Source organism: Vicugna pacos, chromosome 18 (assembly GCF_048564905.1).
Source record: "Vicugna pacos chromosome 18, VicPac4, whole genome shotgun sequence".
Lineage (NCBI taxonomy): Eukaryota > Metazoa > Chordata > Mammalia > Artiodactyla > Camelidae > Vicugna > Vicugna pacos.
Genome location: NC_133004.1, coordinates 23,888,399 through 23,914,316, shown reverse-complemented (window position 1 = coordinate 23,914,316; position 25,918 = coordinate 23,888,399). Strand labels below are relative to the sequence as shown.

General features: G+C 38.9%; 1 protein-coding gene across 2 annotated transcripts; it reads right to left on the bottom strand.

Annotated features, from left to right (window-relative positions):
• Window positions 1-28: 28 nt before the first annotated feature.
• On the bottom strand, window positions 29-25,850 carry RRN3 (RRN3 homolog, RNA polymerase I transcription factor). Of its 2 annotated transcripts, none has more exons than XM_006212077.4 (18): window positions 25,706-25,850; window positions 24,305-24,410; window positions 23,444-23,500; window positions 19,367-19,456; window positions 19,125-19,254; window positions 18,665-18,724; window positions 18,204-18,267; window positions 17,364-17,433; window positions 14,773-14,871; window positions 13,129-13,218; window positions 11,998-12,136; window positions 10,341-10,471; window positions 9,090-9,220; window positions 8,032-8,216; window positions 6,122-6,230; window positions 4,060-4,212; window positions 3,045-3,132; window positions 29-2,000 (listed from the first exon to the last, which is right to left on the bottom strand). In XM_006212077.4, the coding sequence occupies exons 1-18, from the start codon at window positions 25,792-25,794 to the stop codon at window positions 1,839-1,841; spliced, it is 1,953 nt and encodes a 650-aa protein (XP_006212139.1). In that variant the 5' UTR covers window positions 25,795-25,850; the 3' UTR covers window positions 29-1,838. The 2 variants fall into 2 exon arrangements, with proteins under 2 accessions (XP_006212139.1, XP_015101452.1); XM_015245966.3 differs by having other exon boundaries at window positions 24,305-24,359.
• Between the last annotated feature and the right edge of the window lie 68 nt (window positions 25,851-25,918).

Below are 25,918 nucleotides of genomic sequence, written 5' to 3'. Positions count from 1 at the left end.
AAACCCATGACACTTCATAAGTCACTGGTCATTTCACAACGGTGCTTTAATACAGGTGATAAATACACACACAGAAATCAAAAGAACATTTGTGTGAGAAGCCTCTCTATTGGGGTACTTCCCTTTATTGGCATAAGAACAAAAGCTTCAGATTAACCATGTCATTGTTTTATTTTCACAATGGATTTTTTCTCAAATTCATTTGAAATTAAACAAGCTCATTTGTAAATATATCCTACATTAAAACTACTTCCCAACCCACAAAGACCCCACTTACCGTAAATATCTATCAGCACATTCTCAATTACTTGTTTTATCCACTACCCAAAAATTCCATCTTTTTGTCAGCAGTTAAAAAAAATAGAAACCTAAAGGTTCTCAAACGACTTTCCACTAAATCACCAAAAGAAAATTGCCAGTATCCAAAACTTCTTAAAACAATAAAAATTTCTGTTCTCCAAAAACATATTTACAAACTGAAGTTCAAACTCCACATTGCCATCAATATAATTATACAAGAGCATACAAAGCCCTAGGAAAGAGAAAGCATTTCATTACAAAATATTTGTGATCGAGAAAATACCGCTTGCCTTTAAATAAAGAATAGGAAAAGTGGCAGAAAAATAAATATGTTTAAAGATGTCCATTTTCACAAGTAACAAAAAAGTACACAAATAAGGAATGAAGCTAAAATATGCATGAGCTTCAAAATGGCTCTAGCAGCACTTACACAAATTTGTTACAAAGCGAGGTTGTTTGTTTAGACTCCTCTCTGTCAGTGTTCAGTTATAAAAATACAAAGAGCCTCGCCAGGGGAGGATTTCACTGAGCTAGAATTCATGGTACAAACAGGCAGTACACAGAGACTGTAGCTGGAACCTTGGCCTATTGTTCTTAGCAAAACCATTCCACCAAATAACCTAAAATCCTCTCTCCCCCCCATTTTTGGACAAAGAAATTCTCAAAATGACCAATTGATTCTGATTTTTAAAAAAATTAATACATCATTCCAGTACAAACAAGTAGTTCCAGTTCTAACAGCAGTCTTGGGGGGCTCAGGATCAAATGCTATCAGCTGTGTTTTATAAAAGTCCAACCCCACTTTCAATGTGAGTTACATTTCCCTGGAACTCCTTGTTCCTTTGAAATTCATTTTTACACTCTCAAGTGTATGATTTGTCTGATTCTGTTTCCCTAAATCCTCTTTCTCTTCCCCCTCAGGCTTTTATTGGTTTCTGTAGCCCCTGGACGTCTCCTTCAGTGCCAGCTCCAACTTGCAGCATCCAGGATCAGCTCTGGCCGCTTCCCCACACTTTCCTCCTATCTTCTCTGCACCCCACTAAAACCCTACCATATACATACAGTTACAGAAGGGGGTAAACAACGTACCCAGAATAGTTAAACTCGTTCTGAAGGCTTTAAATAATGTCCTAGAGGATTTTCCAGTGAAAAGATATCAAATCAACAAAGTCTTGTCACTGTGGCTCTGACAAAAATCTTGTTAAAAATGCATTCTGTTAAAACAGGCTGTTGCCAACATTAGAAATTTCACGATAATCATGTCAAGAAGCTGTAACCAAAAAATGTATACATTAAAGAAAGAAGCCAAGCCTCCAACATTTATCATCAACTCCACTGTAAAATATTGCACATGATATTCTCTTTTCCTTTTGCCTGTACAGGAACAAAACAGAAAAAGAAAAAAAAAGTCTGTTGAGACACTAGAGTAAGTCTCGCTTGAAAGGAAGATGCCTGAGGCATGAACTCGCTCTAGTTCAATGCGATGCTCAAACAGTATGAACCCTAGTACTGAAGGGCACGGTGGAGGAATGTCTGTCTCAATCACAGATCCTTGTGACCAGAGGGGACTGATCTGGCAGGTACAGCACAGGTGGGGAGCCCACACTACTCGAAGGACTTTGGAAATGCGTATCAAAGGAGCTGGGTGTAATCCCAACTTCACCTTTCAAAAAATCATCTTCTTCATCTTCCACCACCTCCTGCACAAAGAACAGAGATTATCAGAAAGATCACAACTGGCAGTCTGAAAAACTTTCAAGAACGCCTTTCCTCAGGAACGTGCTACTTCTGGAGAGACAAAGGGGAAGAAAAAAAACCCTAATTTCCAAAGCTCCCTCTGATGCATACCTCTTTTTTTATGAATCACCCATAAAATTACTCAACACACGTAATTGTTTAAAGTCTGATTTTTTTTTCTTTTTAAACATATTTTAAGCTCAAAAGGGCAGGTAACATATGTCATTCTTGCTCAATCTAACACATCATGAATGAATGAATGAACGACCACCTGCCTCAAATGCAAAATACAAAGAAAATAAAAAGCTGACTTTTTTTAAGAGATTTTTTTTAGATTACTTTTTTTTTTTAAATGAGCTTGAGTTTATTTTTATTTTTTTGGTTTTTTGGGGTGAGGGGCAGGGTAATTAGGTTATTTTTTTGGAGGAGGTACTGGGGATTGAACCCAGGACCTCATGCATGCTAAGCACGTGCTCTACCAATTGAGCTATCCCCTCCCCCCTGACATTTAACGTGGAAGTCAATGTGCCACAAAGAAATGGACAGTGACATTCTTTATTACTGGATTCTAATTTCCTCCTTTGGCATTAACTGCCTCGGCTCCAGGTGAAGTGCCCCGGAGTCTGCACTGCAGACCTCACCTTCACCCCCTAGTCATGAAAACCCACACAACCAATGCTTATGTCTGGGAAAATTTCAACAGTAAGTAAACCTGCGTTTTACTTGGTGGTAACGATCAAGTGGTAAAGATCTAAATTTGCGGAGCTGATTTTTGATTATCCTTCACTTTCCAAAGTCAGCAGGTGAAGGGTCTGGTTTAAACAAATCATTAAAAAGGCAACAAACAAAAATTCTTCTTGTAAGAACACAACCTGAGTTTGGGATTTTGTAATGGCAGAATGAACAAACGTAGTATTGTTTTAAGTGTAACGTTACTATTCACTATTTGACCGTGATCTCTAACCACACAGGAGATTCCCAGAAAGTGTGTTGAAGCACAAATTTACCTTTTTAATGGGTTTCTTAAACTCCTGAAGCTCTTCTGCACTCATGTCTTCCCATACCTGATACACAGGATCAATGAATTTCTTTGATCTGTCAAAAAGATCACATTTCCAAATCAAATTAAATACTACAGCGAAGGTCAAAACATACTTACCTCTTTTCTCACGAGACTCAAAACGAGGACGTAAAAACTATCGTTCAAATTATAATAGTGTCAAAAAAATACTCTATGTAAGTACTATAACTAGTGTGGCTCCTTTTTAAAAGTTCATCTGCTCACACAGATGTTTCTCATTTTTTAATTTTCAAGTGAAATTACTCCTCAGCTTTGCAAAGATCAACAATGAGTTATAATACGTTCAAATGAAGGTGAAATTGGATTATTCTGGAACTTCTTTTTTTTTATTCCTAAAGTAAATTTACTACAAATAAGTCTGGGGAAAAAAAAATCTGGTTTCAGTCAACCAAGACTTGAGGGACCAGATAATCCCAAAATCATTGTGTTGCTAGTTATAAACGGTAATAAGCAAAAATACTGCTTCCTTATACACATGCAAGTTAAGACTAGCTTGGGGGTTTTCCAGAATTACTCATCCAGATAGATCTCTTGGCTTTTGCTTATCCTGTCCAGCAGTGTGGGATGTCTGTAGAGGAAGGAATAAGTCATCTGGCAGAGACCAAATAGGGTGGCATCCTTCCTATCCAGGCACCTCTAGTCTCAATTTCTTTGTATTTTCAAACCAACAGGTCTAAAGAGAAACAAAAACCCCTCAGTGTCAATCTGGGCTCCTACTGAGGTGCAGATCTGCAAGTCTCAGTGTGCTACAGCCCTCAGCAGCCTCGAACAGGCCTCTCCACGCCAGGCTTGGAATACATGCAAGGAGACCAGCAGACCCTAATAAACAGCCAAGAAGGGCCACTCACAGCAAAGAAATTCTAAGTCCCAATCCTGGAAAAAGCATATACACACCTCATTTAAATTCACCACTGAAACGTCGACTGTCCAAGACTACCTACCTCTTCAGTACACAAGGGTCGAAGGGAAAGAAGGTGTCCAGTGGGTTTGTGCAGGTTTGCACTGAGTCCCCACCAGCAGTGTTTCTGATGACAGGCAACATCTGACGGTTATTCCTCTCAATGAGGGTGTAGCAGAAGACGAGCTGGTATTTGCTGTAGCACAACAAAACCAACACACACAGAGGCGTTAACATGCTGGAATCTCTCTGCATGGACACACCTGGTTGTGTGTGACTACAAAGAAATCAACATAACAAGCACAAGAAAAAACAACATAAAGTACAGGGAACACTTCTCTGGGCCTGCTATTTACAAGTTAGTTTGTGCTGTCACTTTAAAAACATGAGAGTGGGCTTAGATTATTAATAGGCATGACTCACTAAAAATGAATGTGTTCAAGGAAATACTATTTCAGTTTGCAAAATTACATAGCTGTCTTTATTTATTTTAACTGTTTTTAAGAGAATTAGCAGGTTGGTGGAAAAGCGATTCAGGATTCACTGAGAGGGGATATGGGCTGCTGATGGAGAGACTTGGCTGTTGAAGAAATTAAGGAGTGCGCTGAGGGAGAGACATCGGGTTTACTGAGTCATGCTCAAAGATGGTGAAGGAACAGACATAGTGAGTGAAAACAGTTAAACAGAAGAACTTGCAATAAAAATCAAAAGGACCATTATGTTGTCAATCCCTGTGGTGGTTACCTCCATGTGACTTGGCAATATCAAGTCATTCAACAGGCTGCTTCTCTAAAAGGAGTAAAGATTTAGCTCACTTCTGCCAACTCTCTCCCTCCCACGGTACTTGCTCAGGTTCTGTTCTCAGGTCACTATTGCGATTTTAAGCAACACATTTATTTCCGTTCCATTGGCCAAGGATCACATCTGACTCTTGCTGGGAGGGTAAAACCACACTGGAGGACTCTGCAGCATCTGGTAAAATTGAAGATGCGCACCTCCTACAAGCCGGCAACTGCACTTCTGGGTGACAGAAGTACATGCCTGTGCACCAGGACACACAGACAACCATGCTCCCAATACTCAAAAACCACGACAGCTTAAATCCCAACAGTAAAGGATAGTAAAGAATCTATCCTTACTTTTCCAGCTGCCTCCTATCTTCCCGCAACATGCTGCAAACTTTCACCCACTGGACGCTACTGCTTGCTGGTTTCTTTTCTTAATTCTTGTCATTTCTGAGACCTCTGAGAGACAGAATACCTTGAGCTAGATGACCAGCAAAGGAAAAATAAGGTTGCTGCATGAGAGCGGCCAGCTGTCTAAAGGGAACTGAAGCAGGAAGAAATTATTCTTGTCTTCTAATAGCATAATCTGCTGAAGATTTTAAGCTATGAGCCTGCCCTCAACACCCTGATGAGATGCCCAAGGTCTCCAATTCACTTTTTACACGAAGCAGAGTAATTCTGTGACTGCTTACGAAGGAGCCAACGGCCAGCACTCAAACCTCAGCTCCGCCACAGTCCAGCCATGACTTCACCCAAGTCCTTTCACCTTTCTGTGCCACCCTCTTACCATTTATAAATAGGGGCTAATAACAGTCATAGGACTGTGTGAGGATTGAGCGAGTCCTATGTGACGTGCCCATGAGAACCGTGCTGGGCACACAGCACATGCTACGCATCAGCTGCAGCTGTAAGGCCCTCACTAAATCAATTTCCTATTGTTGGACATTTATCTCACATCCAGTCTATTTTTATTACTATCACGGGAGTCACTCTCACAAACATCTCTCAGCTTACCAGCTGCCTTACTTATTTTGAAGTGTCTAAGCTGTCTGTCGAATTACCTTCTTTAGATTAAAAAGCAGTAGCAAAAAAAAAAAAAAAAGTAGTAGCAATTTCCAATGTAGCCAAAATATAGAAACAAAGCAAATAATAGCTTCAGTGCAGTGTTTCCTGCAAGGGCTGGGTTATTGGTTTTTAAATGTTTTACTGTTGTTAGTTTTATTAAATAATTTCACAGAAATTCAATGGAATTTTGTAATACTCATACTAATATAAATTTACCTTTAAATAACTTCCACCAATAAAGCTTAAATAACTTACCTTGTGATTGCGGCAAAAAAGTTAACTACCGAGGGCAGGCAAATCTTCAGAGGGTTTAGCTGACTCATCACTATCCGTTCGAAATTTAGACTTTGAAGGTAACTCAGACCTTTGATTAAAAAAAAAAAAGATTTTTTAAAAAGGTACAAACATAACTGTATCAGCAGCACAGATTATTTCATTAAACAATTTTAAAACAAATGCTTTAAAGGCCCATGTGGACAGTCACACAACGGAGAGCCCCGAAGAACAGCACAGGGCTTAACCATAAGCATTTATGACCAGACCAACCTTTCTAAAGAAAACAGTTTATTCTTTTAAAGACCTAGGAAGTAAAGCAACACTCTCCTCGCGGGCCCCAGGCTTACATGACGATTTGGAATTCAGACACAGGCAAGCTCAGCAGACGCTGAGTGTACAGAGGAGAAGAAAAGACCCCGTGAGGACAATCACGGACTCATTAAGAAGCCGAGGCACAGAGTGACTCTCCGCTCCCTGGAGGTAGTGACTGCACAATCTGGAATTTCTCCTTGGACTCACAAATCTGACAGACAACAAAACAGACAGCAAGACTTGCACGTCTTATTAGTGGAGTTGCGTGTGTTTTTCAAGCGTGCATTAGTGTTGGTATTTTTGTTTTTTTTCAAACAAGGAAACTATGAAGATAGAAGGAAAAATTCAACTGACACTACTGTTCTGGAACAAATATAATTCTGTCCTATATTATAAAGAAAGACTACACTTATTTTAAAAGGAAAGCAAAACAACCTGTGCCTAAGTAGAGTTTCTTAGGAGATTCTTTGATGTATATTTTGATAAAAATGACTAAAAATGTGGTAATGTCATGGCTTACAAGAAACAGGTCCTCTTTAACCAAGAATCTATCATTTATTTATATAAAGAAAAGCAGAGATTGTACTTACCTTGTGATAAAACCTTCTCCTACCAGTGTTCATACAACTACTTTTAAGCCCGACATCTTTTTAGAAGCACTCAGGATGTAAGTAAATAGATGTAAAGCAACACATACCAGTTTCAGTTTAGAGAGCTGTGGTTTTCAACTAAAGGCAACTGTGTCCCCAAAAGGACATCTGGCAGTGTCTGGAAGACAGTTTTAGTTGTCACAACAGAGAGTAAGGAGCCGTGCTACCGTGAACTAGTGGGCAGAGGGTGAGGGACGCTGCTAATCACCCTGTAAGACACAGGACAGCCTCACAACAAAGGATCATCCAGCCCACACGTAAGTAGTGCAGAGTCTGAGGAACTCTGGCTTTGAGGAAATAGCCTATTAAACTGTTTGTATTATTCATGAAAATAAACAATTCAAATTGACTTAACTGACGTCATTTTTGAGGACTACCTTCAACTATACTACACTAACCCAAGAAACAAGCTTCATCTGGTAGAATTCAATTATAAACAACCCTTAGAAATCAGCAAAACTGAAAACTGGTAAATTAACTCAAGTCTTTGGATGAAAGGAACATAATCATTATGATTGTAAGCTTCAGAGTCACCCTCACCTGGTTTTAATTTCTAATCTTGCCAGTAAGTTACTTCCCTGTGCTTTGGTCTCCTCTGTAAAGTAAGAATGACACCTGCCGTTCACTGGGCTGTTACAAGGATGGGCAGGAGGGCAGAGTGGGGGGATCAAAGCTCTGAGCTGGGCGCATTTACAATTACTCTAGATGCCAAGCGAACGGTCTCAACCTCAAATCCATCAACTGTTAGAAGGCTGAAGGGGTTTTTAGGGGGCTATAAGCTGCTTGAAATTATCTGTAGAAGTTTGAATGCATGTGTGATTTTCCAACTCTGTAATTTTCATTGAAAAAGTAATGAATCTTCATTCTGAAGAGTAACTAGTACACAAGGAAAACCCAGTTCACAGCCATCAACCCCACATCACTGACCTTCCTTCAGGTTTCCACTTAAAACCTGCTTGTGTCTAAAAACAAAAGTGTAGAACACAGCTTGGCAGGCTGAATAAAACGGTCCGTGGAGAGCAACATCACAAAATGCCTTTGTTCCCGAATCCTGGTTATTAAGGTATACGTGCAGCCAGTTAACCAAAAGATCTAGGCATGATTTTACAGTACTAGAGAAAAGAAAAATTCGAGTCAACTTCACTTCCTTCATAAAAAAACTAGAGCAACATGAAAACACATAATTGCCTCTTATTACAAAGGAAAGTAAGTCCGTTGGCTTCTTTATCACCCATGGGCAAACAAAGGAAGGATGGGTAGGTGGAAAGACAGCCTTCCAGTTACAAGGTCAGGCAAATGGACCTTCTAGAAGCAACAGGCAGGCCGCTAAGAACGCCCAATGGCTTCCCAGCCCTCTTAGGGGTACACAGCCAGAGAACAGGACATGTTTACCACATCTTACAAGAGAAAGACAGTCTGGTTGACCTCACCATTCCCTGTGGGGTTCTGATGAAGTCCTGTGGTCAACAATTTTGGAGAGAATGGCTTTTAGTTGTTGGGAAAGGGTTTTTAATAGCAACCTTGCCCAAAGATATCTTCGTGGATCACTGGAACAAACAGGCCCAAAGTTGGCCTCCTAGATAGGTCTTTCTGTTAACTTCAAAAGGATTTTTTTTCCCTTCAGCTTTATCAGATACAACTGATTCAGAATGTAAATGAAAAATGATAAACCTATAAAAAGAATCAAAACAGTATACAACACTGTACATCATTCATGAAGACAAAGGGATCTTCATGGTGAAGTAGAACCATAGAGAACAGATGACAAAAGCTTTGAATATGAGGTTTTGTATCTAAAAAAAGGAGACGTTTTATTCTGAAATTGCCTCTTGGAAATATAAACATCTTGCACAGAGTAGAGAACAGATTTTTTCACTTTTAAAACAGACCAAAAAAAAAAGGCAGATATTTCCCTGCCTTGAGACAATACTATAATCTTTTTAAAGCATGATGTGAAAAAGGACTCAGAAAATTAGGCTACTTACATAAGAGGAATAAATTTAGCTCTTGCCAAAAAGCTTCCAATATAATTTGCAGCAGCTTGCCTGATGATAGCAGGATTATTTGGATCCTGCAGTTTTTTCCAGAGATGTTCCAAAAATGCTTCTGCGAACCCCTATAAAAAGAGAAGGTGTTGGTCTCATTTTTTTAATGCTTAACATATTCCAGCTATTAGAATCCTAAGGTTTTCAACTCACCAACATGGGAAGGTTCTAGTATCTCAGTTATACTGCTAGATAAATAACAAATACAGCTATCATGTTTCTTATTTTTTAAAAACCTTGAGATAATACTACTAAAAACAAAAAGTGTTCCCCAGCATTAAATAATTCAACAGATCCCCAAACCAGCTGAGTGTCAAAATCAACCCTACAGGTTCAGCACTTGGGAACCCTATAGACTTTGTGACAGGGCTTTGGAATCCACCTACTTTTAAAGCTCTGCAAGTGATTGTGACAGTCAGCCAGAACTGAAAATCAGTGATAATCCACACTCACATGGGAAACCCTCCTGCAGGACCTTTCTGACTGCATACTGAAGTTAACCAGAAAGGGAAATAGGGATTCAAGTACAGCTGGTATTTGACTAAACATGCTAACCACAGGGGAAGAAAAACAGACCAATTATGCTTCTTCTTAACAAATGACACAACCTCCAACTTCTCCCAAATAGCTCTACTTCATTAAGTAGCTTTTCAAAAGCTACTAGCACATGCTTTGGGGCAGACTGAGTTTAACCTTCCTACCCAGCACCAATGCTCTCCTGGACTGTTCTAGGAAACTATAGAATAGTTGCAAAGAGTCCTCTGTTCTTTGTTTATTTTGCTTTGTTCTCAAAATTGAAAACCAAAGCCAAAAGTTTTAAAATTCTGGATTAAAAATTTGGTTTGGGCTAGTTACGATCAACTGAATGAGAATAAAGAAAACAAGCAGACAAATACCCCATATGAGATTTTAATAAAGGCTTGAATTAAACACAAGGGCACCACCTAGCGGACCAAACATAGGATGACATTTTCAGAGCTGAACTCACAGGCAGCTTCAGTGCCCGCTGCTCCTTCCATGAGTTGAAATGGGCATGCTATTTCATCAGGGGCACTAAGTAAAACGAGCTCAAGACAAAAAGAAATACTCACCTCTCAGTCTCCCTTCCCTACTTTCCCCATCCCCCATTTTTCAAGGGACAATTGTGGGCAGGGATAAAATAGGCTACAATAACGTTACTGACATACTCACCAATTTAAAGCTACAGAGGTAAAACATGAAAAACTGCACATGGCAAGAGGCGTGGGTGGGCAACAGGAGTTTGTCAAAGATGGTTATGAGATCTCGATATAAATCCTTTGTTTTGTTGTTATCAATCTTACCTACAAAGAATATTTGGCATTTGTTTTAAAAGGATACTATTTTCAAGCTATCAGTTTCATTTACCAAATTTTTAAAAAGAACACAATACCATTAAGAAACACATCAAAGAAAGAAAGAAAGAAAGAGGGGGAGGGTATAGCTCAAGGGGTAGAGTGTATGCTAGCTAGCATGCATGAGGTCCTGGGTTCAATCTCCAGTACCTCATCTAAGAACAAATAAATAAACAAACCTAATTACCCACCCCCTCAAAAAAAAAAAAAAACTAAAGGAAGGAAGGAAGAAACGAAGGAAGGAAGGAAGAAAACAAAAGAAAAGGAAACAAAAGAAAAGAAAAAAGAAAAGCATCATCCATTAAGCCATGGGGGGAAAAAGGCCATTTTTATTTTGCACAGACTTTCCTTGTTAAGTATAATAATCCAGTGCTGGCAAGGAAGCAGGCCTTCACCCTACACACACTACTGTGATGTCATGAATTGTGAAACTGCCATTTAAAAGCAGAAGCCCTTTGATCCAGTAATTCTACTGCTAGGAATTTATCACAAGGAAATAATTGAAGACATATGTACAAGGATATTCATTACACTGTTATTTATAATGGCAAAAAAAAAGCAGGGGGAGAAAAAAAATATGAGACCAGTTAAATCTGTATGATTAATAATAACTATTTTCCAAGAACAGTGAATGGTATGAGAAAAGGTTCGTAATAAGTGAAAAAGGCAGATTACAAAATACTCCATGTAGTGTGATCCCCAAATCCACTGAGAAAAACACTCATATATACCCACGCAAACAGAAAAGAAAAAAATAAAAATGCTAATAACGGTTCTACGAATAGCAGGAATGTGGGCATATGAACTGTCTTTTCAAATCCTTTCCTGTATTCTTAAAATTTTCTCTAATCAACATGCATTATTTTTATAACAGCAAAAAAGTCAAAATAGCAACATAGCCAATAATAACAGGACGTGAATCTCAGGTCCTATTATTCTGAGCAGCTGAGTTCGATTCTTAACTCTTAGCAATGAGAATAGAAAAACCCGTTTTTTCACAGCAAAGCCTTAGACTGAAAATTCCAGAAGGGCAAGAGGCATATAAAGTTGTTCACTACAGTACCCACACCTGACACAACCACAGGACCAAGACTCTCTAAACTTGATACGTAACACCAAGCACCACGTATCAACAGCTACTAGCCTACTCTTAAATGTCTTGAACTTGAGCGTAATTTGAGCTCCGCCTAAAACTGACCAAAGTCCATATACAACCTTTTAATACAACAGTCAGTGAAAATATCAGGGGCTCTGAAGACAAGTACAATTGAGCCTGAATCTCAGTACCACCATTTTCAAGCTAGCATGAGCAAGGAATAATCTCTCTAGACCTTCTTTTCTTCATACTCAAAATAGTGATATTTACAGGATTTCTATCAGTACTAGATAATGTATGAAAAACACCCAGCACAGAGCCTGGTGCACTGTGGGTGCTCAACAAAGCAGCAGCTACCATGACTATGACAGGTTGTTACCATCTACATAGCAGACATCCTTAATGTAGGACAACAGTAAAGAGAGCAGGATGTCCAGGCGCTCAGCGACGGGATGGACCATCTGATCGTGCCTTTCAGGATCAGCCTTTGTTTCGTGTTCATTCTCTTCATCTTCATCCTTTAAAGGTAAAGTGAAAACGGATATTTAAAAATTCAGTGAAAGTAGTTTAGTGAGAAAACGCTGAGGTAACTGTTGCCCTTTAAAAGATAAAATGAAAACACAGATACCTTTCCAGGCAAGGGCTCTCAACCAGAGGTGAGAATGAGAACCACCCATGGAATTCAAAATGAAAGCACAGATTCAGAGCCCCAGCCCAATTCTCATTTAGAAGACTCACTTACAGTGCGGCCATGCAAACATCACAGACTGCCCCCAGCTCCCGGCACCCACTGTTGGTCTCCTTTCCCAGGACAGGGCACCCGTACCCCAGCTGCCAACAGCTCACAGTTGCCCCTCCTTCTCCAAAGAACTGCTCCTGCTCCTCCCAGGCCCTCCCTAGCAGAATCAGTAGCTGACTGACAAAAGCCCACAAGATGCCATCTCCCTGGTCTCAAGCTAGGACTCTCTGTCCTGCAATTCATACTCCAGAGCTCCTGGAGAGATCAGGCTGTGGCTGTTTTCAAACCAAGAAAACTTGTCCTCAGTTCCTTCCGCCCTTTGTTGCTTGCTTCCTCACACCCTTTGTCCCAAGGGCACCTGAATCCCCAACTCCTGCTCTCCTTCCAATTACCCTTAAGACATTGCCCCAGATAGAGGCACTGCATTAAGGTGCACAATTTGTAAAACACAGAAATTAAACTGGTATGCATTTCTGTTTATCATTCCCTCACAAACAATATGTGGCTTACAAAAATAAACAGAAAGAACAAATGCGAGAAAAAAAGTGAAACACACTTCACTGACCCTAATTCAAAGCCTTGGAAACAAGCCAACTCTACCAGTCAGTAAGCAACAGAGCAGCAAACTCCTCATTTAAGAAATCATTTTCAAGTTTGCTGAACTATTGTTTTAATCCAAAGCCTTGAAAAAGATGAAAAGCCATTAACTGCCCCTTCCAGCCCTCTGGGACTGTGAACTGCGTGCGTGCGACTTCATCAGGAAGTGCTGACCATGTTAAACAGTCCTTCCGCGGCATCTGCTCCACCAGCCTGAGCTGCTGCTTCCTCAGCATCTTCAATATCCTGCCTGGACGCGTTCACCTACATTACAACAAGCAAGCAAACAAATAAATAAAAGCTTCTAAAATACAACCACATTATTCAGGGGCTGGAAACTCATCTGATATACATGTTCTAGAGATGTCCGGATTAGCACCCTATTAGCACTGTACTCAATACACATTTATGATGCAAACCTGTACGTCGGTCTGGGTCATGAAGAAATTTACAAGATTATAAATTGAGTCCCTTGTGCTACATACTTACATAAAATCAGTATGAACTGTGCTATGTTGGTCTAAATCAGATAGCGTCAACAAATTCAACAATTACTCTAACTCTACTCTGCAGAAGACACATGCATGGTGTGTAAGCATATTACCAATCAAATGAGCAGAAAATGATTAAACAGAAGTCAAATTTGCATTAGTGAATATTTACTTTGGTATATAACCCTTCAAGTGTCTTGTTTAATATACCATTCAAATCATGCCTTTTTAACTGTCTATACATGACCTTCTTTCTAAATGTACTCTAAAATATTCCATAATCATGTAACAGAGAACTTTCAAAGGTTACGTATGCAGTTGACCAGAGGTTTAACTCCAAGTGAGCAATATGCCAGCCCACCCTGAAACATGCCTCTCACCCCTGCTTCATCCCTTCTTCACACCACAAACCCCTGCCGGGTCTGTAACAGCCCCACTTCCTAACCACCCATGCCCCCTGCTCTCTCCAGCAACAGACTACCTCCTTATCACCACATCCAAGGACTTCTGCTTTTCTCAGCCTCCTTAAAAAGGTCAGCATATCTCATGCTGCTGACTAAAGCCTGCCTTCCTCCAGATTCCCCCTGGGTGTCCAGACTCTTGATCTTCCTCCCACTTGTAATCTCGCTTTCTCTCTCCTGTCGGGTTTGTTCTCAGTCCCCTACCTGCAGCTACACCTGCTTGGTGAATATACTCCACCTCACTCCCCTACCTACACCTCAATCCATCCACAATGGAACTCATCACCCTGCAACTTCCTCCTGACTTCTCATTCATCTTAAAAGCAACATCAAGCTTCCATTCCACAGACAGCTACCTTTGATGGGCTCTTTTCTATTACCCCCTACTTCTCCACTTACAATCCAGTCTCAAGGACCAGTTCATCATTCTGCCACGTGTCACCAGAACCCACCACTTTCTCTCTCTCCCACTGCACTTATTGCAGGCCTCTTTAAAAAAAAAACAGATATAAAGAATTCCAACATCACTTCCTTAGGAACACCTTCCCAATTCCTTCTGACTACATCAGGTTTTCTAGCTCATAATGCATGTGTTTCATTCATACCATTTACCACAGTTGTCTTTTCCCATTTACATGACTCTCTAATTAATGCCTTGTTCCCCAACCTTGAGAGATGGGACTGTCTTATAAGCCCCAGCACATCGATGGAGTTCAAGGAATGTTCAAAGAAAGCATCAAAGGTGGAACTATGGATTCTTCTCCATTGCTGCTACTATTGTTTACATACTGTGAGTATAACAAATACTGTAACATATTTATTATTAAATGAGCATGAAAGAGAAAAACAAATAATGCAATACTTACGTCCAACTTGAGTAGCTTTTCAATAACAAGCTCCAGAATTTCATGCCTCAAGGTTGGAAAATACACACTAATCCTTAGTAAGTTATGAACGTAACATTCCTAAAACATGAAAAGATAAACATTTCAACAGAAAATAAATGTTTCATAATTCTAAGTGAAATATCAAGCACAATCTTTAGTTTCAGCAATTTAGAGAAAAGACTATCCAGCAACACAAACTACTCTGTTCATACATACAATTTTCAGTATAATCTAATTACCCCCAGTAAATTACGTTTGTGATCTGTACACTTCTATAGTGTTTTTAAAACAGATTTGCTGAGATAAAATTCCTATATAATTCACCCATTTAAGGTGTACAATTCAATGGTTTTTAGTATAGTCACAGAGCTGTGTAACCATCACCATAATCAATTTTAGAACATTTTCATCACCCTGAAAAGAAACCCTGTGTCTTCTAGTAATGTACCTCCTCCCAGCCTTAGGTAACCACTGGTCTAATTTCTGTCTCTATGAATTTGCCTAGTCTAAACACATCACGTAAGTGGTCTTATAGTATGTGGTATCTAACATGTTTATTCATGTAGTAGCATGTAGACCATTCTTTTATTATTGCCAAATGATATTCCATTGTATAGGCATACCACATTCTGTTTGTTCATAAGCTGCTAATAAACATTTGGTTTCCATATTCTGACTGTTATGAATAACGCTGCTTTCAACATTCACGTAAAAGTTTTTAGGTAGACATTATGTTTTCATTTCTCTTGGGTAAACACCTAGCAGTGGAAATGCTGGGTTATATATGGCAACTCTACATTTAACCTTTATAGAGGAACTGTCACTGTTTTCCAAAGTACCTACATCATTTACCATTTTCCATTCCCATCAGCAGTGTAAGGGGGTGCTGGTTTCTCCAAATCCTTATCAACACTTGTTAGTATCTATCTTTCTGAGTACAGCCATCCTAGTGGGTATGAAGTGGTATTTCATCGTAGTTTTGATTTGCATTGCCCTAATGGTTAGTTTTGATTTGCATTGCCCTAATGGTTAATGATGTTGAGTTTCTCATGTGCTCTTCAGCCATCTACATGTCTATTTTGGAGAAACATCTATTCAGATCCTTTGTCCAGTTTTAAATTGGATGATCCGACTTTCTATTATTGAGTTATTAAGAGTTCTTTATATATTCTAGATACAACTCCTTTAACCAATATGATTTGCAAATATTCTCCCATTATTTAAGTCATCCTTTCACTGTCTTGAAGGTGTCCTAAGAAGCACAAGGTTTTAATTTTGATGAAATCCGATTTACCTTTTTTTTTAAGGTTGCTTGTGGTATATCTAGAAATTGTTGCCTAATCCAAGGTCACAAAAGTTTTCACCTATCTTTTCCTAAGAGTTTTATCCATTTTGAGTTCAATTTTCTTTATGATGTAGGAAGTCCTATTTCACCCTTGTCCCAGAACCGTGTACTGAAAAGACTGTTCTTTTCCCCACTGTCTCAGACAACTAGTTTTAATACATTGATCTTATATCCTATGATCATACTGAACTCATTTATTACCTCTAGCGTTCTTGTGGATTCCTTAGGATTGTTCTGTATGTAAGATCATGTCATCTGCAAACAGAGATAGTTTAACTTCTTCCTTTCCAATCTGGGTGCCTTTTCCCTTTTCTTGCCAAACTGCCCTGGCTAGAACCTCTAGCATAATACTGACTGAAGTGGCAAAAGTGGACATCCCTGTTTTGTTCCTTATCTTAGGGGAAAGCTTTCAGTCTTTCATGACAGAGTATGAAGTCAGCTGTGAATTTTTCACAGATGCCCTTCATCAGGTTGAGAAAGTTCCCTTTTGCTTTTGTCATGAAAGAATTTCGGCACTTGTCAAATGCTTTTTATGGATCTATTAAGACGATCAAGAGGTACTTAATCATTTACTCTAGTGACACAGTATATTATATTAACTGATTTTCAGGTACTAAATCAACCTCGCATTTCTAGAATAAACTTCATTTGGTCATGGTGCATAATTCTTTTTATATGTTGTTAGATTCAATTTTCTAGTACTGAGAATTTTTGCATCTATGTTCATAAAAGATAACATTCCACTTGAAGCAGAGTATCACAAATATTATCGAAAGTTATTAACTCTGCCTTATTCAAGAAAAAATAATCTATGCTTAGAAGGGAACCACTAATAGTTACTGAAAGCTACACAGACGACCTAAATATTATGCAAAAAAACTGAAGAATTTAACTACAGAAAGTTCTGTATTCATGTTCAAATAAGGCATGTTTATAATTGGCAGTAAATGAACTATAACCTTCTAGCAATTCTCATCTGGGTAAGTATTAAGCCTATTCAGCTATTTCTGACATGGACTCTGCCTCTGACCTGCACACAGGAATAAGAGAAAAGCCACTGAGAACCTGTCAGTCACTCGCTAAGAAAGGAATGAGTCAAATTCTCAGTCTTGAGTTTAAAATTCAGCAGACAAAACAATTTTTAAGAAAAAGACCTAAAATCACCTAAAACTAAATCACACAAAACAACTTTTCCATCATTACCCTCCATGAAAAGATTTCTTACCAATGTTCTCTCTGATTTTCGTACAAATGGAAATTTTTCCACCAGTATCGGCATAAGAAACCATGGTGTCCTATTAGAAGAAGAAAAAAAAATCTGAACTAACCCATGCTAACTGGACTTTCTTGAAAGGTAACATTTTCATTCTAAGTGCAAATATGGATACAGGAGGTAAACGGTAACTCACACCTCAAACAACTGCAACTGAAAATAAATGCATCGCTTCAGAGAAAATCTATTAACAACTCAGGAAAAACTAAGCTATTAACTTTGATATCAACAGCAAATTAAAGGGAGATTCTTTTTTCTACAAAAGTTTAACAAAGAGCTTCAGTTTAAAATCTAAACATCTCCCACTAAACATATATTATCTTAAAAAGGAGTTATTTTATGAGCTTGGACTTTTTAAAATTAGCAAATAATAAACTCACTAGGGGGATTTGAAGTTCACCCCTCCAAAAGAAACCCACACATTTTAAAGGCTTTTCTTAGAACTGAAATTTGTATTCATATGGGATGACACAAACACATGGGTTTCTCACTGAAAAATTTTGGATATCATGTCTGTTGAAGATAAAAACAAAATTCCAACCACCATGAAAAATAGGGAAGAAGGGGAGAATTTGCATACAACTTTGAAAAATAACTGAAGACAATGACTAGAGGACTGAAATGCCATTTTTTGGAGAATGTGATGTTGTATCAATAGGATACAAAAAAAACATACAGCATACAACTTCAGTTTTCTTGGTAGGAACACTTCCGTAATTTTCTACTAATTGATGATAATTTTTTTGCGATCTAAACACCATGATTCAAAATAAGTAACAGAAGTATACTCACGATGGGACATATCTTGCTATTATTTGTAAGGCTCTGTGACATGTGTCAAAATTTGCAGGAAGATCTACAAGGCAAGAAAGGAGAGTATGAGCATCAAGATAAAATTGAAAACTGAAAAATTATCTGCTTGAGGCTAAAAACACCTGCTGACCAAAACTGAATCATTTTGAATGATGAAACTGAATCATTTTGAATGATAAAATTGAATCATTTTGAACCAGCAAAATAATAATTTCAAGATTTTTCTCTATGACCAACTACCAATGAAGACTATAAAATGCCATTAAGGGCAACTGATGGCATATTAATGTTAAATATAATAAAAAGATTTCATCAAAGGTTGCCTTTCATTGCAGTCTACCTAGTGGAATAAATCCTGGAGGTGCCAGCATGCGTGATCACTCAGCACACATTCACTAAGACACAGGAGGCAGTCTTTGTTTAGTCCTCTTTATACTTACTGTCATCTTCATCATCAGAATCTGAAACATCTATGTCACCTTCCTTAATGATCACTCGGGCTTTTAAGGAAAAAAGAAAATACGTTATTCTTCTAACACTGATCTAAACAATCAACAGCTACACAAAAAACTGATTTTTCTATTGTCTGAAAGTAATACAATGATAACATTTACAATTTAAGGAGGAAAAAAACGCCAAGAATTTTAAGCAACTAAAAATCCCTGAGTTTCAAGACTTCATCAGAAGCTCACTAAACTGAATTACAGCCCATAAAAATCACAGCAACCAATGAAACTACACATATTCAGAGGTCATTAACAGGAAACAGACATGTACCAGAACTGCTGTATCCTGGAAACTTCCATGGTGGAGCAACCTCCGGATTACACTGGGAAGGTAGCATTTTAATAGAGATATCTAAAAATGAAAAATCAAAGCAAGGAAAGAGCAACCACTTACGAGGTACAAAATGGGAAGCAATCATGCTGAGACATGGTCTAAGGAAGACAGTCTGTGCTGATACAAGATTACCAAGGAAAGCTAAATACTCCTCCACCACTGTCTGACTTCTATTCAACCACTGCAATCTCTAGAGGTGGGAGGGAGAGAAAGATAAAAGAAACATTTTACCAATACAATATATACTATTTTCAAAGTATTGAATTAAGTATAACAGTCAATGAAATAAATGATGAACTTACCAAAAGAATATTAATAAGCTGCTCAAAGTCTTTCGTCAAGTACATGATGGAGGAACGGAATTCTAGCAGCCAATTAATGATCTGGTCATCCTTCAGTTAAACAAAGAAAAGTACTTTCAATATCAAAAATCCTCTTAAATAACAGAAAAGATGTTATCTTTCTGGCATCAATCATCTATCAATAGTATTTAAATGAGAGGAAAAAAGTCACAAACTTGGACTTCAGCCAAAATTGGGATGAAAATTCCTTAGTTTGTATCAAAACAAAAAAGTTACAATAAATTTTCCTGTTTAAAAAGTAATGTGGTAACTCTGACATACAGAAAAAAGAATTACAGGTAATACTTCATTCTGATCAGTTCTGTTTGCCCTAGAAAAATGAGAACACCTCAAATATTGACACCTGGGGCTTTTTTAAACTGAAGAATTATAACAGATTCAAATAATATAAGACCACAAGGACCTGTAGGTACCTCTATTTCCTCTATACCCATGCTGAACTGCAAGCATGTTGACAACAGTCTAAGCTGATTAACCAGTCATCAATAAATATAACTTTTTCTTAACCCAAGCTGAAAATGGGTTTAAATGTATTAACATGTGTCATAAATACATAAATGATGGTTTCAGTATTCCATGAAACATTTTTCAGGCAATAAAATTACTGTTCATAATACTTTTAGTGACATGGGAAAACCTGCTAAATAAAAAAAAGGAAAGAAGCCATGTACAAAATATGACATCAGTTACATAAAATAAAGATATTGTTTGTATTCATGCATATATGTAACATACACAGGAGAAGATTAAAGCCCCTAATTTTTAAAAGAAAATGGTTAATGCTGATTAAGACTCAGTAGGGGAAAGAGACATATAAAGAAACAAAAACAATACAGTGTTGACCTTTAGCAACACACTATGAACAGAAAGGGCTGAACCTGCAGTGATAAACTATGAAGAGACAGGTCTGTACCTAGAGTGATACAGGCTACTTAAAGGGAGAATCATTTAGTGAGAACACACCATGCACCTGGCATGGTGCTCAACACCGTACATAGATACCTTTTCCAAATCCTAACAAGGCTGCAAACAGATTGCTGTTACTCCCATTCTACAGTTAAGGAAACTGAGGCTAAGAAAGATCAATAAGCAATAAGCAATTTGCCCAACCAAGCCAGTGAAGAACCAGGTTCAAACCAGTCTGCCTAGATCACTGCTCTGCCCATCCTCCCACAATGCCTTGCTCCACATCAAGGAGCTCCCCATCTTTTCCCCACCTTCACTCAATCAACAAGTGCCTTCTATGCATTATCTATGTGACAAACCTCGACGAGACTGGCTATTTTCTGCTGAAACCCTGAGTAATGAGGCAGTAAAATAAATTGCAACTCATCTGCACTATGGTAATTTCAAAATGTCCACAATCATTATGGAAAACAAGTCCTGAAGCAGAGAAGACAGCTAAGTTATGTGCAAATAAAAATAAGTTAGCACTAGCCTGTCACTCTTCCAGTAAAACAGTGCAACAGAATTTTAAGGACGTCACTTAAACTGCTCTATTTTTTAAAGTAAACCAGAGACCGTGGAGCTTTAGTAGTGAACTATTATTAGAAGCAAGTTACTCGCAACACTTCTCTGAACTAACACAGACACAACTGATATGATTCTTGGTATACCAAAATCCCAAGGAGATGTGCTGATATCAAATACAGTAGAACACAAAGAATGTGGTCCTTTGTAGCTGAGGAAGAAGGCACAGGTCAGAGAAAGCTTTAAAGAGGAAGTGATGCTTCACTGTGTCTTTAAACAAAGTATTTTCTGGAGCTATATACCTTACAGAGGTAAAGGCACATCTTCAGAAAATCAAAAGTAGTTCTGCATGGCTGGAGCATGTGGTGAACAAGCAAGCCAACAGATAAAGCTGGGGAGCAAAGAGGTGCCAGAAAAATCACTGAAGTCTACAAAAGTCACAGTTATGATAAGAAAGATCAGCTGGAAGTCTGGGGTATGGACTGAATGAACAACCATGTGCTTAGAACCTGGGAAAGTTCATTAGCAAAGACAACATTTCAGCTGGATCTCAAAGAGTAGGAATTCTGTAATTACAGTAATAATAACAATAAACACTAAAATAACCCTATGTGCCAGGCACTATTCTAAGAGTTTAACATACGATAACTCGTCTGATGATTACAACCACTCCATGAGATAGGTACTACCACTGGTTCCCATTTTACAGCTGGGGACACTGAGGCATTGAAATGCAGTAATTTGCCCTTGGTCACAAAGCTACTAAGGGAGGGAGGCATATAACCAAAGCCCATGCTCACTTAGGTAGCAAGTAAAGTGGATACAGAGGCTGCCGTACAGTCAGAAAGAAAAGGCACATGCAAAGGCATAAGGATGAAAATAAGTGGCAAATTCAGGGAATAAAGTTACCAAGAGAGGCTGAACACTGAAAACTTGTTGTAGGTCATGCTAAGACGGTGGCTCTTTATTCTTCAAGTAGGAATGAAATTTCACTAGGGCAATGACAAGCTTAGAACGTGCTTTAGAGATGACTTATGCTGCATTGCTGAGGATGAATTTGGGGGAGGGCATGAGATGGAGAAGAATTCGATCCTAAAGACCACTAAAGAGGTTACTGGAGGAATCCAGAAAAGAGAGCACCAACAAAACAAGAATCCTTAAATGGTTTTTGTTCCGAAGGATCAATGGATATAAGGGGTGAGAAAGTCCAGGAGGACTGCGAGGTTCCCAGCTTAAGAACTAAGTAAGTAACAAATCATTTCAGCACATAAAGAAGGCTGTGGAGTTGGGTCTGGAAAAGAGAGAATGCTAAGTTTGGGGCACCTGTAACACTTCCGGGTTGGCGGTTAAGAAACAAGCCTGGAGCCCACAAGAGCAATCTGAGCTACAGATGCAAATCTGGGAGTTATCAGGACACAGTAAATTCCTAAGCCAGGAGGAAATAAAGAGATCATACAGGAAGAATCTACAGAGTGAGGGAAGGGCCAAGTTTGGAAATCCAATCAACACTAAATTTAAGAACCCGAAGAGAATGATTAGAGTTAAGTGATAAAAAGACAGAAAGATCAAAGAAGCTGAAGGAAAGGTTTTAAGAAATGGGCAGCCAATCATATAAACTGCTACAAGTAATTAGTATGGGGCTTGAAAAAAAAATCCACTGAAATCAGCATTTAAGGAATCACTGGTAACCTTTGTCATAGTAATTACAGCAGTGGATTTAACCATGAATGAGAAATGAGAAAGTGCAGACTGTCAGCAGGAACAAAGCCAGTAATTACAAAGTCCTTACTTTGAGTCACAGGCTGTTCTAAGGGCTTCTTGTATATTAACTCACTGAATCCTTTTAAAACTTCTACATTTAAAAAACTTCTTTCTCCAGTTTTACAAGGAGGAAAACAGAGGCAGAGAGGTTAAACAACTTTCCGACCAGAAAACAATGGAGTTGGGATTTTATCCCAGACTACCACTGCCCATAGTAATAAATTTTTCTTTCCAAAATTGGGCAGGAAAGGAAAAAAGGGAAACAAAATTTATTGAGTTGTTACGACAAGACAGGTATATACCTTGAACCATCCCTAAACTGCTGAAAGAGTAGTAGCTTAAAAGACAAGTCATCTTTTGTTTTTTTTTTTTTTGGTTTTGTTTTGTTTTCTTTAAGCATTGGAGACATGAATGTTGTACGCAACATAGAGGAAAAGTTCTAGAAAGGAAAAATTAAAGCAATTCTCAACCTTACAACTACTGGCATCTGGGGCCAGGGCATGCTTTGCTGTGGAGGGCTGCCACATGTAGGGTAAGGTGTTTAGCAGCATCCCTGTCATCCACTCACTAGATGCCAGTCGTACCCTCCCCTTCTCCCAGTTGTGACAACCCAAATGTTCCCAGTTCATCACCAAATGTCTCCGGGGACAAAAGTATGCCAGGTTGATAATCATTAAAGGGCAACAGGGAGCAAGTTCTACAGGCTGGAAGAGGACCAAAAGTACAAACTAACGTCTCTACAAAGTGGTAACAATTTTGCTAATGATCAAACACAGAATTAATTACCTTTATGTCTGGATCTGACAGCTGGTTCTTCAACAACTCAAAGTCATTTGTTTCACCCTTAACAAGAAGGGGGGAAAAATGAATTTTTGCTTGCTTGGGCTTCTTATTATTAAAGACCAACAGCAGGACTTTTAAATATTACATAGAGAACGTTGTAACATTCACACATCAATTGTGGATTGTAAAATCCTGACTATAAAAAATTTAAATACTCATGTTAGTGGAGCTAGAGGGCTTGTTAAAAAGAGAAAATGACAAACTAAAAGGCCATTCATGTTTAGGCATACTCATGTAATGACATTTGAACGTATGACAGTCAACACTCCATGATACTACCCATTCACATATATATGTGGATATAAACGCAGGTTGCATATAAAATAAATAGCCGTAAAAAAAGAAAAGACAGTCGTATTTTCCCTCGTTTGCTGAGATACAGGAGAATCACTTCTAAACTAATGCAAAAACAAACTTATAAAAAAACAAACAAACCCTCATTAACAGAGATGGTTTATTGTCCCTAAGCAATGCTTAGGTGACTCCTTAAGAAATAAAATGCTCTAATGGTTTTTATTCTACCACTTGCTAAATTTTTTAAAAGATACTTTGTAAATAAAGCATTTGAAGATGTGAAACCTCAGCAAAGGGGTTATTACTCAAACAGAGTTAACAGCACCATGCTGTTGCTAAATATCTGATTTCAATGTTGACATCTAAAGTTCATTTTACTTGTCTGCCAGTCTTTGATATCTAACAGCTATAACTGTAGTCTGACTAGCAAGAAGCAAACATCAGTATGTCAATTACATTTCAATAAAACTGGGAGAAAAAACCCACTAACCTCACCTTGTCGCCTCTTACCTTTTTGTACTTCAGCAACACTTCTGTCACAGTTCCACCAAACCGAACAGTTTTTCTTGGGGGAGAATTGAAGAAATCATTCTCTAATGCAAGCATGTCTGAAAGCCTACAGAACCAAGATTATCAAACTATTAAGTGCATGACAGGGAATAATAAAAATGATTAATAGCCAACATTCATTGAACGAAAATCATTCAGTGAGACTACCGCTAAAGCCTCCTAACTGGCCTCCCTGTTTCCACTCAAATCCCACAATAATCCATTCTTCATTCAGTGGTCTGATGATCCCTCAAATACTTATGACAGATCATGCTAACTCTACTCTCCTGACTAAATGTTCCAAAGGTTTCCTACTTTACTTAGAATTTAAAAATCCAACATTTTTATCATGGTCTTCAAGGTCCTACGTTAATCTGGGTCCTGCCTACCTCTCTGAACTCACCTCCAACTACTTAACTGCACTGCTGCCAGTGTCCTTTTTCTTCTTCAAACTGACCAAGCAGATTCCCATTTTACTTGGTACTCCCTGTCAGAAACACTCATTCTCCAGATTTGTACATGGTTGGACTCTTATCTTCATTCAAGTTGAAGCTCAAATGTCAGAGAGGCCTTCCCCATCAGAAAGCTGAAGCACCCATCCTCTCCCCTCCATCACTCTGTTCTATTTCTTCACAGCAGTTACCACTATCTGAAATCATCCTGTTCATTTTATTGGCTATTCACTGTCTTCCCTTCCTCAGAAAGGAAGCTCTGTTGAGAACAGGGACTGTTCTCTCCTTCGACAGACTACAAGTCTAACACAGAAAGCAGGTGCTAAATAAATATTATGGATAATATTATACTAAGTGTTTCACAACGTTTTAAAAGGGGTAGATCAGTGAAAACGCATAGCATTCTACTAATGACTTGAAAGTTAAACCCCGAAGTGTTTTATGAGGGTTAGGGGCTTTAAAAGTTGAGCAAGGTAAACACTGTTAAACAAACGTGTCAAAACAAATTTCAAACCAAAAATAATAATAATGACTCAATTTGCCATCGATGACAGCATATTTGGCTGATAATCCAAATAGCCCAGGGGCCTCTTTTCAAATCTAGACGAAGCAGCATGAGGGAATAGTAGAAGAGCAGAACAGAGGCCCCAGGCCTGGGACGCTATGAAGGAGCCCAGTGGGGATACAGGACGACTCTAGAACAGAGAAAATGTTCATTTTTCCAGCCCCTTTCCCACCTTTATGAGCCATCTAAGGGGCACGGGCTCACTCTTGAGAACCTGAGATGATGCTCTACCCTCCGCTCCCGCCCACTCACTAGCTCTGTCCTAGACCCTTCAGATCCGCTCCCCTAATCCTGGTCCCGGCCTTTGGTCCCAGACGCGCAGAAGGAAGAATCTCGGATACTTACCCGGTCCTGGATGTGCCCAGCGTCTTGACCGCGGAGGCCGAGGCGGCCGCATCTCCCGGTAACCGCGTGTGAAGCAGCGGAGCCGCCATCAGGCCGACCAACCGCGACGACCGTACCTTGCGCCGGAAGTCGTGCTTCTTCTAGGACCGCCTCCATCCCGGAAGACGCTCGTGCGAGCGACGGCCTTCAGCCAATCAGGAACCCCATCTGAGG

What these genes read in the sequence shown, in the direction of transcription:
- RRN3 (XM_006212077.4), bottom strand. Translation starts at nt 25,794, where the DNA reads ATGGCGGCTCCGCTGCTTCACACGCGGTTACCGGGAGATGCGGCCGCC. An exon ending in AAAAGCTACTCAAGTTGGAC is followed by an intron (nt 13,219 to 14,772) that starts GTAAGTATTGCA and finishes GTTGTAATGTAG; the next exon opens with GTGAACGCGTCCAGGCAGGA. An exon ending in ACCTCTGTAGCTTTAAATTG is followed by an intron (nt 9,221 to 10,340) that starts GTGAGTATGTCA and finishes CTCTTTTTATAG; the next exon opens with GGGTTCGCAGAAGCATTTTT.